We start from the raw sequence: 13,752 nt of genomic DNA on the forward strand, positions 1-13,752 counted from the left end.
GGCTTTTGGGTCTAGGTTTGCAGCTCTGTCTTTGAGGAACAGCAGGTCTGATCCCACCACCCCTGATTTTAATTAATAACATGGTCGAATCATGCCATTATCTAATGGCAGAAGAATTTATCACCTTAAGAAGTTCTACTGTGGGTGCCACAGGAATTTGTTACCCTCTGCCTCTCTCAGAGGGTCACTGTGGAGGATTAGCTTGTATTTAAGAGATCCTGTGTGTAATTATGCGGTTTTGCAAATCATTACTTTCTGTTAGGTACTCCTGTTGTTTCTCTTGCTGGCACCTGGCTTGCTGTGTGCCTCTCCTATTTCCATACTGACATGAACAGAAAGCTCTTGGGGCTCCCTGAGAAGCTGTGATGGACTGTCCCTGCCTGCCAGGTTGATGTGAGGAAAAAGGATCTGGGCGACGAAGGCAGGATGTGCAAACCTGTGTCTTGGAATGACTTAGTGTCTCTTGGTGCTGTTGTTACTGGATATTTTGTGCCATTCCCAAAGATTAAAACAAAAATAGAAGTTTTTTAGAAGATGGATGTTAAAAGCACTGTGTAAAGGGGTAGGTGCCCTATCCTGGGCTGATCCTCAGTGAAGAGGCATCTCTTATAGCCTCACTTGAGTCCCATCTTTCACCTCTGAGTTGACTCTTTCCATAGTTATGAGCCAAAGGTTTTGTACAATGCCTGTAAATGCACCAGGAATGTAAGAATTAATATGCCAGACTGGGCCAAGGGTCCATCCAAGTGAGGATCTTGAGCAAGGTGCAAGCCAGTGCCAGATGTTTTGCAAAACACCTCCACTACTTTCACATCTCATTTCTTCCTCATTCCCATCAGATTCATGGCTGGTCTCATAGCAGCCCATGTTGTGTTTCCAGCAGCTGTTCTCTCCCTGCATGCAGCTCACAAGGACAGGCTATTGAAGGGTCTCAGCAAGGACAAGTGGCCTTCATCCCTGCTCTCAGAGGCAGAAAGTGTCTCATTCTTGTCCTGTAGTCAGTGTGAGGCAGTTTCTTAGAGCAGAAGTTATTTCCTTGCCTATAAGACATTTTTAGAAAGGCAAAAAAATGCCTTGAGTTGCAGAGAAAGTCTGCAATTCAGGGAAAGCATAGAAAAAAATCAGTGAGCTCATATCCCAACAAAAGTATTTTAGAAAAGAGGTTTTTTGGTGTTTTTACCCCCTTTTTCTAAAATGTTGAGGCTAAATCATGGTATCACAGAATGGTTTGGGTTGGAAGGGACCTTTAAAGGTCATCTAGTCCAACCCCTCTGCCATAGGCAGGGACACCTTCCACTACACCATGTTGCTCCAAGCCCCGTCTAACCTGGCCTTGAACACTTCAGGGTTGAGGCAGCCACAACTCCTCTCCTCTGCCTGTGCCAGTGCCTCACCACCCTCATAGTAAATAATTCATTCCTTCTAGTCTGAAACTCCCCTCTTTTACTTTAAAACCATAACCCCTTGTTCTATCTCTACAGGCTCTATTAAGATTTATGTTCTTTTACTCTTTAAGGCTGTCAAGTCAAAACAACCGGAAGCAGTTTACATCAGTATACACCGCAATTTAGAACCAAAAAATGTGACTTTGAATCTGTTTTGGTTCCAGTAATTCATTCCTTCTAGTCTGAAACTCCCCTCTTTTACTTTAAAACCATAACCCCTTGTTCTATCTCTACAGGCTCTATTAAGATTTATGTTCTTTTACTCTTTAAGGCTGTCAAGTCAAAACAACCGGAAGCAGTTTACATCAGTATACACCGCAATTTAGAACCAAAAAATGTGACTTTGAATCTGTTTTGGTTCCAGTATTTTTGAAGAAGAAATACTATTAGTCAAAACCAATATTTTACCTTGTAATCAGCGTTAACTGACTTGTTCTCTTTTTTTTTAAGACTCTTCTGGAAGTGGAGATAAACATCTGTTTGCCCAATTCTTGCCCTGGGTGGGCAACCACTGGGCTGGGCTGCCCTGAAGCTGCTGGCCCCCATGACAGCTGTGCTCTTCTCTTCCAGGTGCTCCTTTTCAAAGGTCTCAGCATCCCCATGCTACCTCCTGCCGGCATTTCCACCTGGGTCCCCAGCCTCAGCTCTCCGCTGACTTCACTCTGCCCCATGCAGTACAGCCCCAGCCAGGACTGACTCCCCACATGGCCCCTGCACACCAGCACAGCGGCCCCCTGCACCAGCCCCTGGCACCAGTGCCAGCCCTGCCCTTCCAGGATGTCGCCGGACCCTCCTTCCTACCTCAGGCGCTACACCAGCAATACCTCCTCCAGCAGCAGCTCCTTGAGGCACAGCACCGCCGGCTCATGCCCCATCCCAGGTAAGGGAATCTTACTCTTCCTCAAGGATGCTGAAAAGCCACATCAGCCTCACTTCACTTGCAAAACACCAGCAGTGCTGGTGACATTAGCTTTTCTTCACAAGTGCATTTGTGGGTGCTGAGAATGCATCCACCAGAAGGGAAGCTGCAGGGCAGGCTGCACTTGAATGTGTACCTTTCCAATGGGGATCCCTACTGTGCTCATCTGCTATGTACCTTTCCCATGAGGATCCATCCATACTGTGCTCATCTAGTATGTCCCAAGGTCACCTGTTATTTTCACTTGTGGGAGAATCATGATGATAACACTTTGGTGTTGCAGTGTACCTGTCCTGTGTGGCAGAGAGAGTGATAGACTGCGTGCATGAGCTACGTCCTCATAGCTGATGTTTCAAAACCATGCAAAAGATTGTATCCACCTGTCTCATCGGGTCTTACAAATGGAAATCTTCCTCTTTTGGGTCTAGGTAGGCTTTCTATCTCCGCAAGGGAATGATGCAATTGACCTGCAGCACATTCTATCACAGAAAGCATCCTAAATTCAGACTGGGCTGACAAACGCAGAGAGAAGTATTGTAACTCAGCAGAGGTGGAAATGGATGCCTGGCCTTGGCCTGGTTGCATTTTTTGAGAGAGGAGTGCTTTCCTTGGAAACATATGGAAGCTATTTGCAGGTTGTACCCATGGATCAAGAATCAGAGGATGAGTCTTTGCAATAATGCTTGATTTGAAAAGAGTGGTACAGATAGAAAACCCATCCTTTCCATATCCTTTCTGTCTGAAAATTGTACGTTCTTCTTAACACTGTTTTGTTTTGCATAAGCTGGATTTTAGGTGGATTTAATGATTAGTTAATGATTGGGTAGAAAGTATGTTCAAGGCTGAGGCACTGATGATAACAACTATTTATCTCTCAGTTATAAGCTGAATTCAAATAAAAGCTGAGAGCACAATTCCACACAGAATCTGCTTTGGTAAATGCTGTCAGTGTTATATTTACAAGTGGACTGCGGTATGCAAAAAGGCAGGAACCTTTTGCTGGATCCCACAGCTTGACTTTGAAAGCACAGCTGACTCAGAGGAGGGTGTCAGAATCCTCACAGGCATGGGGCAGGAGGTGCCAGAAATGGGAATATGGCTTGTGCCTTTGAAAACGAAGACTATGAACTGTGGCTGCATGAAAAATTATTTACCTAACAGCTCCCTGCTCCATTTGCTCTAGTGTTTTTCTGAAGATTTACTTTGTGATGGCTCCACTGGCAAGTGGTGACTCAGCAGGGAGCAAGGGGTATGAGTCTGTCTGTAATGCAAATCATGCTTATGCATCCACCTTGTTTCTCGCTAAATATGGACACTGATCAAGCAGCACATCCTCATTCCCTGAGTAATTCAAATAAGCAATAATCATGAGACTCCAATCCCTAGAAAAACCTTATTGTATTTTCTACCAATTCCCTCTTCCTGCCTGCAGTGGCAGCAGAGCTGAGGGAGAAGGAGCTGGATCCCAGCCTGGCCTGTCCATTATCCAGAGAAATGTTGGCAAAGGGCAGTGAGAGTAAATTCTGCTTTCAGTCACTGCTGAGCAATCCAGTTATGAATGAGGTTCCCCAGGAGTTTATGGACTGCATGGGGAGATGAGACAATCTGCAGCTTCTTTATGAAGAAGGATCATGGCTGAAGCAGGGACGTGGTTTTTCTTGTATGTTGTTTATGGGGCTGACAGTTAAGAAAAAGAAAATAGAGAAAATGTCATGAAGCTGCTAAGAAAAAAGCTTTTTCGTTTCCTTTTTTCTCTCCATATTGCCCCTAAATAGCATCTCCTGTGAACGGAACATATGTGGGTGCCACAGGGTGTGACAGTGGATTGCTGTTAAGTGGTGACCATGAGAAAATGACATAGCTCTGGATTCCTCTTCCCATCATCCCTGACACCTGCTTGGACTCTCTCTTGGACACACGTTCACAAGGCCAGCTGCTGGGGTTTTCCCATAGATTATTGACACAAGCTTGGATCGGGAGCTGTACGTTTCAGTGCCCACCTGTGGCTTTTCTCCCCACAGGCGGGCTCAAGAGCGCATGTCTGTCCAGCCTCACCGCCTACACCCCAGCTTCGACTTCAGCCACCAACTGCAAACTCCACAACCCATGGGGCCCCAGCCCAGGTATTTAGCTGAAGGCACGGACTGGTAAGTCTTCTGGCTTTCACTAGTGCATTGAACGAGATGTTTAAAAAGTCCTTGGAAAGCTGCAGCCATTGGGAAATGTCATCAAAGATCAATGCTTTCATGAAAACTAACGGGTCAGCTCAACATTTACAATATACGGAGCACACAGTGGCAAAACTCAGCTCTGAGAGGGCCATGAACGTGTGCCAAATACTCCAGGGATGTATATAGAATCACAGAATCATTTAGGATGTAAAAGCCCCCTAGGATCATTTAGTCTAGCTGTTATCCTAGCACTTGCAAGCCCACCACTAACCCATATCCCCAAGTGCCACATCTACACATTTTTTACATCCCTCCAGGGTTGGTGATTCCACCACTGCCCTGGGCAGCCTGTGCCAGGTCTTGACGGGTTGGTGATCCCACCCCGGCCCGGGCCAGCCTGTGCCAGGTCTTGACAGCTCTTTGGGCAAAGACATTTTCCCTGATATTCAATCTAAACCTTTCCTGGTGCAACTTGAGACCATTTCCTCTTGTCCTGTCATTTGTTACCCAGAAGAAGAGACTGACCCCCACCAGGCTACAATATCTTTCAGGGAGCTGTAGAGAGTGAGAAGGTTCCCTTTGTGCCTCCATTTCTCCAGGCTGACCCACCCCAGCTCCCTTGGCTGCTTCTCATAAGACTTGTGTTCCAGACCCTTCCACAGCTCTGTTGCTCTTCTCTAGGCACACTCCATTGGTGTTGCCCATAACTCTTCACCTACAGATCTAGAGAGAAGCCAAACATTAATCTTCACCAGATTTGAATGAACAAAGAGCTGTTAACCATTCTTCCACTGTAGTATTCAATACTCTGGAAAGGCTTTACAAGGAATTGATAATTTAATTTTCAGAGCAGGTTATGAGCTCTTGCACACCTAATAAGGTATGGTGCCCTACTTGAAAGAATAAGAAAATAAAAACATCTGAGTAGCTGCTTGTAAGCTGTGTCCATTCTGTTCACTGAATGGAAAAAGTAGCATGTGAACTTGTAATTAGAGACAATTGCAATATATATGCACAAGGGGACTGAAACAAAATGGCACAGGAAATCTTAGTGATGACATCTCCTAACATCTGAGCACTTCACACATGTAAAGTTATTTTGGCACAGGGTTTTTTTCCCCCCGTCAGTGCAATAATACACAGCCTAAAATATTATCACATCCTTCTGCCTTTTTCTTGTGAGGTGTTCCCATTACTGTCAGCCCTGTGGGCTGAATGTGGCCAGGACAACATTGTTCAAATCAGTTTACAAAGCAGTTCATGTACCATCTGGACAGAGCCATTCTTTCTGCCTGTCTTTCAGCACAGAGTGTTTAATTATAATCATTAGAAGGATCTGATAATGCATCACTCTCCTCCTCCCTTTTTGTCCCTCTCTTGCTCCATAACCGTGTAAAACCCAAGGAGTAGGGATGACAGAAATCCTACACTGCGTGTATATATTTGGGTGACTCACTTTACTTTGGGGCACACCTACAGTTTTGCTCAGTGACAGATATCAAAACTTCCCTCTAATGGGTTACCCCACAATGACTGGCAGTGGCACTTGCTCAGGGGCGGTAGGTGGCAAGCACTGTCACAGGAAGTGGGGATGGAAGGAAGATATGAAGATCAGCCATCTCAGACATCCCAACCTTAATTAACATCTTCTGGTGAAGAATAAATAAACACCCATTTGGTTCCTTAAATCATCTTCTGTATATGTATGCAGTGAATACCATCCAACCTGTTATCTGGAGTCTTATCCTTCACTTCCTGGTTATTGGTGGTCCATGTACCACAAGTATCACAGCTCTTGAACCTCTCATAGAATCATAGAATCAACCTGGTTGGAAGACACCTCAAAGATCATTGAGTCCAACCCTACTGTCGTTACTAGACCATGGCACTAAGTGCCGCATCCAGTCTCATCTTGAAAACCTCCAGGGATGGTGAATCCACCACCTTCCTGGGCATCAAGATGCTGTACTGTCATTCATGTAGCACAACCTAGAAAGTTACAGTTAGTTTTATTTTTCTTCAGCTAGTGTATTCTGTCAATTCACCCCCAAACCCTGGGAAAATACAGTTCCATGCAGTATTCTGCTTTGGACCCATCTGCAGGTCTGCAGCATCATTTCAGGAACCTTCACATCTGATTTTAAGCCTCTAAATCTACCAGTGGCTCAGCAGTCCTGTTATTGCAATTACTTGTGCAAGTTAATTATGGCCATTTGCCTTTGAGAGATCTCTTCAGTCCTTGATCTCGAAGCACTCCATGGACTACCACATCTTCTTTGTAGACAGGGAATATGGGAAGGCAGAGAGGAAGTGGCCAGGGTCATGCATCAAGAAAGTGACACAACTGGGAATAGATCAAAAGCCTCCTGATTTCCAGTTCCTTCCGTCCACCTGGGAAGAGTCTTAAGCAATTGGATAAATATCCAAAATTTTGACACAGCAGCTGGAAAGTGCCTAGCCCTGTGGACTCTCAGCCTGGTTTTGCTCCTGTCACTTGCCTGCTGTATTTTATACTCTGCAAGATTTTGTCTGTCTAGCACATGGCTAGCAGAGAACCAGCAAAGATAGTGCCTCTCTTGACCTCAACTTAGAGTCATAGAACCATAGCATATTCTCAGTTGGAAGGAGCAACAAGGTTCAAGTCAAACTTAGTCAAGGTGTCTTATTAGGGGCTCTAGAGTACTAGTGCTGCGTCCTGGTACACAGGCTGTTCTGGGTGAAGGATTTCTGCATTTACTGTCTCCTCATGTCTGCTATATTGTGTTGGGCAAAAGCAGTTTCACAGCAGCTAGAAGACATGCCTGGGTTGCTCCTAACAAACCATGGTACTTGCTGCCACTGTCCTACATGCTGGGCAGGAGAAGTATGAGGCTGAAACCACCCCTGTGATCTAATTAGCTTTGCTTTGGCAAATGTGAAGACAATGGTTAATAGAGCGCTGGATTTTGTAATTATGATAAAGCAAATGATGTTCAAAGCACTCATTTGCTGAGACACTCTGGCTGGAGAGAATAGAGATCAGCTAATTGGATTATAGATGGAGATGCTGCATTAGGTCTCCTCTGATTCCCTCCACACAGCTGGTGATGGGGTTGCGGTTTGTCTCTGTGTGATGGATTGGGCACAGCTGTGATGTTTGATGGGATCTTGGTCATGCCAAATCCTGGGATTGAGATGGGCTATTTTTCTGGAGGAAAAGGTATCCAAATTCACCAAGCCAAGCTCCATCTCTTCTTGTCTGGACCAGGCCGCATGTAGGCAAGTGAGGCCATCTGGAATGTCCTGCTCCATTGGCATTGGCCCACTGGTTGTGTGATGCTCTTTCCTACAGCAGTCTCATCCAGACATTTCTAAAAACCTTTATATTTTCTGCACAAACCACAGTTCCAGAGTTCATAGAATCAGAGAGCGGTTTGGATTGGAAGGGACCTCGACGATCATCTAGTTCCAACCCCCTGCATTGGACAGGGGCTCCTTCCACTAGACCAGGTTGCTCAGAGTGCTATGCAACCTGGCCTTGAACATTTCCAGGGAAGAGGCAGTCACGTCTTCTCTGGGTAACTCGTGCTGGTGCTTCACCACCCTCACACCTCACACCCTCACACCCCAAGGCTGGATTCAGGTGAAGTGCAGTCTTCTTTGACTCTCTGAGTCCTACCACGGCCTGGGCACGAGGAGCATGGGCACACCCAGACAGTGCCTAGCTAACTCCTAACAACTACTGTAATAGTTTGCAGTGCTGGTAGCACATGGAGGACCTGATCTGACCAGACTGAATTACTGAGCCTGGGTTTCATTAGGGCAACCAAAATGCACTTGCTCTGAAACTGGCAGGCTGCACGTGCGCAGCTTTTGATCCTGCCTATCACAAATAACTGGCATAAAGCAAACCCTCACTCCTTTGTGCTAGCCTGGTGGGTGATTGCCCAAATTGGAGGAAACTCCCTTTCAAGCAGTAGCATTTCCCTAGGCTGAGGACCCCAGAGCAGCCCAGAGCCCACCAGGGAGGTTGCCATGTAAGCATAGTCTGGTGTGCTATAGTCCATGAATATAACCATGTATTCAAAGCCATATCTTCATCCTCGTGCCCACAGGGACCTCAGCGTTGATGCAGGACTGACTCATGCCCAGTTTCAGGTCCGGCCAGTCCCTCAGCCATATCAGCATTACTTAGCTACACCTCGGATGCACCATTTCCCCAGAAGCACATCCTCAACACAGATGGTAAGTGAAACTCTTTTACTGAGAAATGTTTTATGCATTGTCTGCCAGAAGGCAGTCAAAATAAAGGCTGCTATCTTTCTATCACCTGTCTTCTGCAAATCCCACTTATCTCCGGCCGTGGGAGTGTCTGAAAGGATAATGTTGCATCACTGCACTCTGGATTAGAGAACGAAAGGAAAAGCTCAGCTGTTCTGGAAGGATTCAGTCCACTGCATGCAGCACCACATTCACAAGCTGGTCTGCAAAACCTGGGCAGGATGTGAGAGACTCAGCAGTTACTATCAATAATGTTATTAATACTGGAACAAACTATGGGCTCCCAGGAATTTTTGTATGCAGAAGGATTGGCTCTCTGGGCTCAACCCTGAGGACCATCCCTCATCAAGTTGTTGCTCTCTACATCAGTTTTGATGCCACCTGTAAAGGTTTTGCGCAACCTCTTACACAGGTGGAGGTGAGTTTGATGAAAAGACAGGCTGACTGGGGTCATTTGCTGCTCCTTCTCCTAGTAGAGTGCTGTATTTGGAGCTGAGCCATGCTGAGAACTGATAATCCTTAAAACATTCTCAGGAATCCCATGAGGGTAATCTTCCCTTGTGCCCATAGTCAGACCCTGACACCTGTGTGCTGCAGTGAGGCTTATAAAACTCAAAGCTAGGATAAAGAGAAATGCACCCACTTAAATAAAATAAAATTTCTATTTTAGCTAGTTCGTATTGAGGGTTTGGAACAGCAGTGTTATGGATGCAACAAGAATTGTTAAAACAGATCATTTATTCAGAAGAAATGAATGTTCTTAGTTATAATTCATAGGAGATCTGTTTAATAAAATCTCATTTTTTTGGTTATTAAAGGGCTTCCATTGGTGAAGGTGTCAATCAGGTCTTTCAATTTGAATTTTAAAGCACTAGATTTACATCAGGGTACACAAGGGTTTTTTACGGGCAAGTATTATTTATTTTTCTTCCTCACTTCTTGCAGGTTGTTCATGAAATCAGAAATTACCCTTACCCTCAGCTTCAGTTGCTTGCTCTTCAGGGACTGAACCCAAGCAGGCACACATCTGCTGTGCGGGAAAGCTATGAAGTATGTAACTTGGGGACTGGAATTGTTAATTTTTTAAGTGCTTGGAATCTGTGCAAGCTCTGGTATAAACTTGTAAGACTGTTTTGTGGCATGACAGTTGCTTAAAGTCATTCAGCAATTCTAGTAATAGTAGAATTGTGAGGGGATTAAGTGGGTTTCAGAAAAGATGGTTTACTCCAAGGTGCCTGGGTCTGGCTTGAGTTGGCTCTGTCTCCTTTCATGTCTGTGAACAAAGTGCTCCAGTTCCATGGGGCTTTGTTTCCCAGCCTTCCAGATGGAGCTCAAATTCCACCCTAATTTGTGAGATATTGGATATCCAGCTTTGAGATACTAGACTAAGTTCCAGGGCTCAGTTCCATCATTAAAGCATGACTGATTTGGGTTTGATGGGTATTTGCACTGAGGAAAGTGCAACTGAGGAAAGGACAGAAGAGAGCCTAGGTCGCCAGCAGGTAGGGTGGTATGGTGGGACCTTGTGCCTTGGGAGCAATGCAGATAGCATTTTCTTGATATTCCTGTGCTACAGGAGCTGCTGCAACTGGAGGACAGGCTGGGCAGTGTGAGCAGGGGTGCTGTCCAGAACACCATTGAGAGGTTCACCTTCCCCCACAAGTACAAGAAGGTGAGTGCCCTGAAACCACAGCAGTTCTGCCAGCCCCTCTCTGTTGGCCAAGGGCTGTGGGCACAGAGTGGACAGAAGGAAAGGCTTTGGTGGGTCACAATCCTCAGGGTTGGAAAACTGGCACCATCAGTCAAAATATTCCCCAGAACACGGGAGGAATGTAAAATACAGAAGAGGTGCTTTAATGTCTTGTGGGGCTCCCGGGCCAAAGTGGTGCCATAGCTCAGCTGGCTGTTTCTCACTTCTAGGCTAGGAAGCTGCGGGCCAAATTTTCAAAAGGGTCTCAGCCTTCTCCCACCCTGCGGGTGCAATTTCCCCCCTGTCTGCACCTGGTAAGAAAGTGCACACCACCAAGGGGGCTTCATGCATGCAAACCTGCCCTGTTCTGCATGCAAGTGGCACTGCCCACGCGCCCGGCCAAGAGGGCACTGGCTCTATGGCATGGGGGACATTGTCCTTCCATTGCTCTGCAAGGGGTGTCTCCTCTGTTGGAGCTGATCTCCTGCCTGTAAGGAAATGGGAAGCACATGTTTGGGTTATGCCAAGTAGAAGACAAAGAAAAATACTTGTTTGGGTAGTGATTTCACATGTTGGTCATTCCTGGCTGGGCAGTAATGGGCAGGGAAGTTGCACTGCCCAGTTTGTCAATGAGTTAACTTCTTGCTGCATCTCCAGTAGATCCAGGAAAATAGTATGAATAGGCATGGAAGTGTGGGAGAAAGAGAAAAGAGGGGAGCTGACAGGCTAAACACTTCCCTGTGGTGCAGCATGGGGCTGGGCTGGTGGCCAGGCTGGCATGGGGCATCAGTGGTTGCCCTTCCTGGCAGTAGTGGCCCCATGTGCTCTGGGACTTCCAGGAGAAGCCTCCAACAAAGGAGACTGTGGGTCTACCCCCACTGCAGGGAGGATATAGGAGGTGATGGGGGACTGTGTTAGGGCAAGAGAGGATAGGTTGATTTTTGGAGCACTACCACCAGCACCTCTGCCACCAGCCCCAGGAGGAACGATGCCAATCAGCATCATGTTGATGGCATCCTTCCCCTTGCTGGTTGTTTTGGCAGGCTGGCCTCCTCAAGCTGGAGGATCTGGCTCATAGACCCAGCTCTTATTTATCTTCCTGCAACTACCCAGGCTTGGGAGAGCATTAGAAGGTCAAGGCCTAACCAAATGATGTCTTTAACCTTGCTGTAGAGAAGACCACAGGAAGGTAAAGATGAGCAAGATGATGGAGAGGAGTCAGACACTGATGAGAAATGCACAATCTGTCTGTCCATGCTTGAAGATGGTGAAGACGTCAGGTATGATCCTTCCATCTGCTACTTGCCTCTTGTTGCCATCTGGTTTTTGGGGTTTTTTGTTTATTTGGATTAATGCTGCTGTACACTGGTGGGGTTTTCCTTCTTCTTGTCCTGAGAAATTCACTTGGGTTTTTGCAGGTTCTGGGAAATCAACTGTTACTTAGATCAATAATGGTATGGGCTGTAGGTAAGAAGAGGTCTGCAGCAGCAGGACGGCCAAGTTTTTATAGTATCTCTTGGGTTTGGATCACCTGCTTCAAGGATGTGCCAACTGGCCAAGTGGCAAAGTGTCAGAGAAGGTTGGGTCTCAGGTCTCAGATAGCCACCTAGAGCCTGGGATTGTCAATGTCTGAATTTGACATATGACCAAAATACGATAATAGGCAGTGTGAGTGTGAAGTCCAGGAGAGGTGGGCTTGTGTCCAGGACAGAGCTGCTTTATTGTAGAATATATAAGATTACTCTGCCCACATGGTCACAGGGAACCATCCTGAGCCAATAGCAGAACCTCAGTTATCCCTAATAGACTTGTTGTCTGAGTCAAATCTCTGCTTGTGACATAGGATAGGGACATGCAGCTACAAAGGACTGAAATTATCATGACTGAAGGAACTGCAGGTGGGAAGTATCCACCCTTTAATTGTCTTAAACCATCAAGAAAAGCTTTGATCTTCTTGCTGTGGGTTATCGTGGTTCAGGGTCCCTCTGTAGCACAAGAGTGCATGATGGCAAAGATGATGTAGGTAAAAAGCAACCACATTCCCTGGGGGCACACCAGACACCCATGTAGGAATGGTGGAGACCCACCTAACTGCTAAAGAGCCATGCAATGAAGAACCAAAAGGCTTTGGAGTATAACCTTACTCCTGAAAGCTTGAAAAGCAGCAGCCAGGGTAATTAACAACTGGAACTACTCAATTCAGGATTGTATGGGGGTTTCTAATAGGCCAAGAAGGACACCATCTCCAGCCTGCTGTCTTATGTGAGCTGATGTGGCTGGGAAAGACTGCAGGACCTCAGCAGCACAGGAGTCACCATACCCAAAGGGTGGTGTCACTACACCAGTGCTTTCCCATGTTTGAAACAGCCCACACTGCTGTTTTTCAGCTCTTCTTGGTCTCTTGGACGTCCTCCATCCTAATGAGGTGGTATTTCTCTCTCTACAGGCGCTTGCCCTGTATGCATCTCTTCCACCAAGTGTGTGTGGACCAGTGGCTGGCCACCAGCAAGAAGTGCCCGATCTGCAGGGTGGACATTGAAACACAGCTCGGCTCGGACAGCTGAAAGGACTGGCTGGACACACCATTTTCCTTACCAGGTCATATGGCCATAAACCCTTGCAGCAAAATTTTTGCCTTCTGAGCCATTTGATTGAGAGGGAAAGTCTGCAGGCATGTTAGTGTGAGGAGGAGGAGGAGTAGGAGGTGGTGGTACAATATCTAGCAGTAGGAGATATTGCACATAAGCAGGATACAGGTCCAGTGAAAGGGAGCTGGCATTCCCAGAGCTCAGAGACCCTGTGCTGCAGAAGATTTAGTGTTGAACATGAAGGAACTAGTTGTGGTAGTCTGGCCTGTCAATCCTGCATCTCATGGGGATTGTATATATACCTCTTGAATATGTAGAAACATGTTAGGGGTCCTTTAGCTATTTCTATGGATGGCAGCTGGAGCATGTTAGCTTAAAAAAAGATGCCCTACTCATCTTGTGGTGGACATGTTGCTGTTACCTAATTTGCACCAAATATTTTTTCATAGACTCCTTATTTTGGTGCCTGATTAATACTTTGCAGTGGGGGAATAAAGAGGTCAGATTTCCTCACCTTTAGGGTGGGGAAGAGAGGAAAAAGCAAAATCCTGTTTACAGTCTGAAGGGTTTGTGCTCTTTGCCTCAGCCGCTTGTGCTTCTTTCCCTTGCATTTACAGTGTGTTGCAAATTTAGAGAAGCTTAAACAAAAATAAAAAATGGGGATGAAATGAATGAAGCA

General features: G+C 46.2%; 1 protein-coding gene across 1 annotated transcript; it reads left to right on the forward strand.

The window, feature by feature from the left end:
- Positions 1–2,015: 2,015 nt before the first annotated feature.
- On the forward strand, positions 2,016–13,620 carry RNF165 (ring finger protein 165; the record flags this gene model as incomplete). Its single annotated transcript, XM_009074780.1, has 7 exons — positions 2,016–2,325; positions 4,386–4,511; positions 8,630–8,759; positions 9,741–9,845; positions 10,372–10,467; positions 11,659–11,765; positions 12,932–13,620. Coding segments are annotated over 7 exons (992 nt in total), but the record flags the coding sequence as incomplete, so codon positions are not given.
- Between the last annotated feature and the right edge of the window lie 132 nt (positions 13,621–13,752).

This window comes from Acanthisitta chloris, unplaced genomic scaffold (genome assembly GCF_000695815.1).
Source record: "Acanthisitta chloris isolate BGI_N310 unplaced genomic scaffold, ASM69581v1 scaffold8145, whole genome shotgun sequence".
NCBI lineage: Eukaryota > Metazoa > Chordata > Aves > Passeriformes > Acanthisittidae > Acanthisitta > Acanthisitta chloris.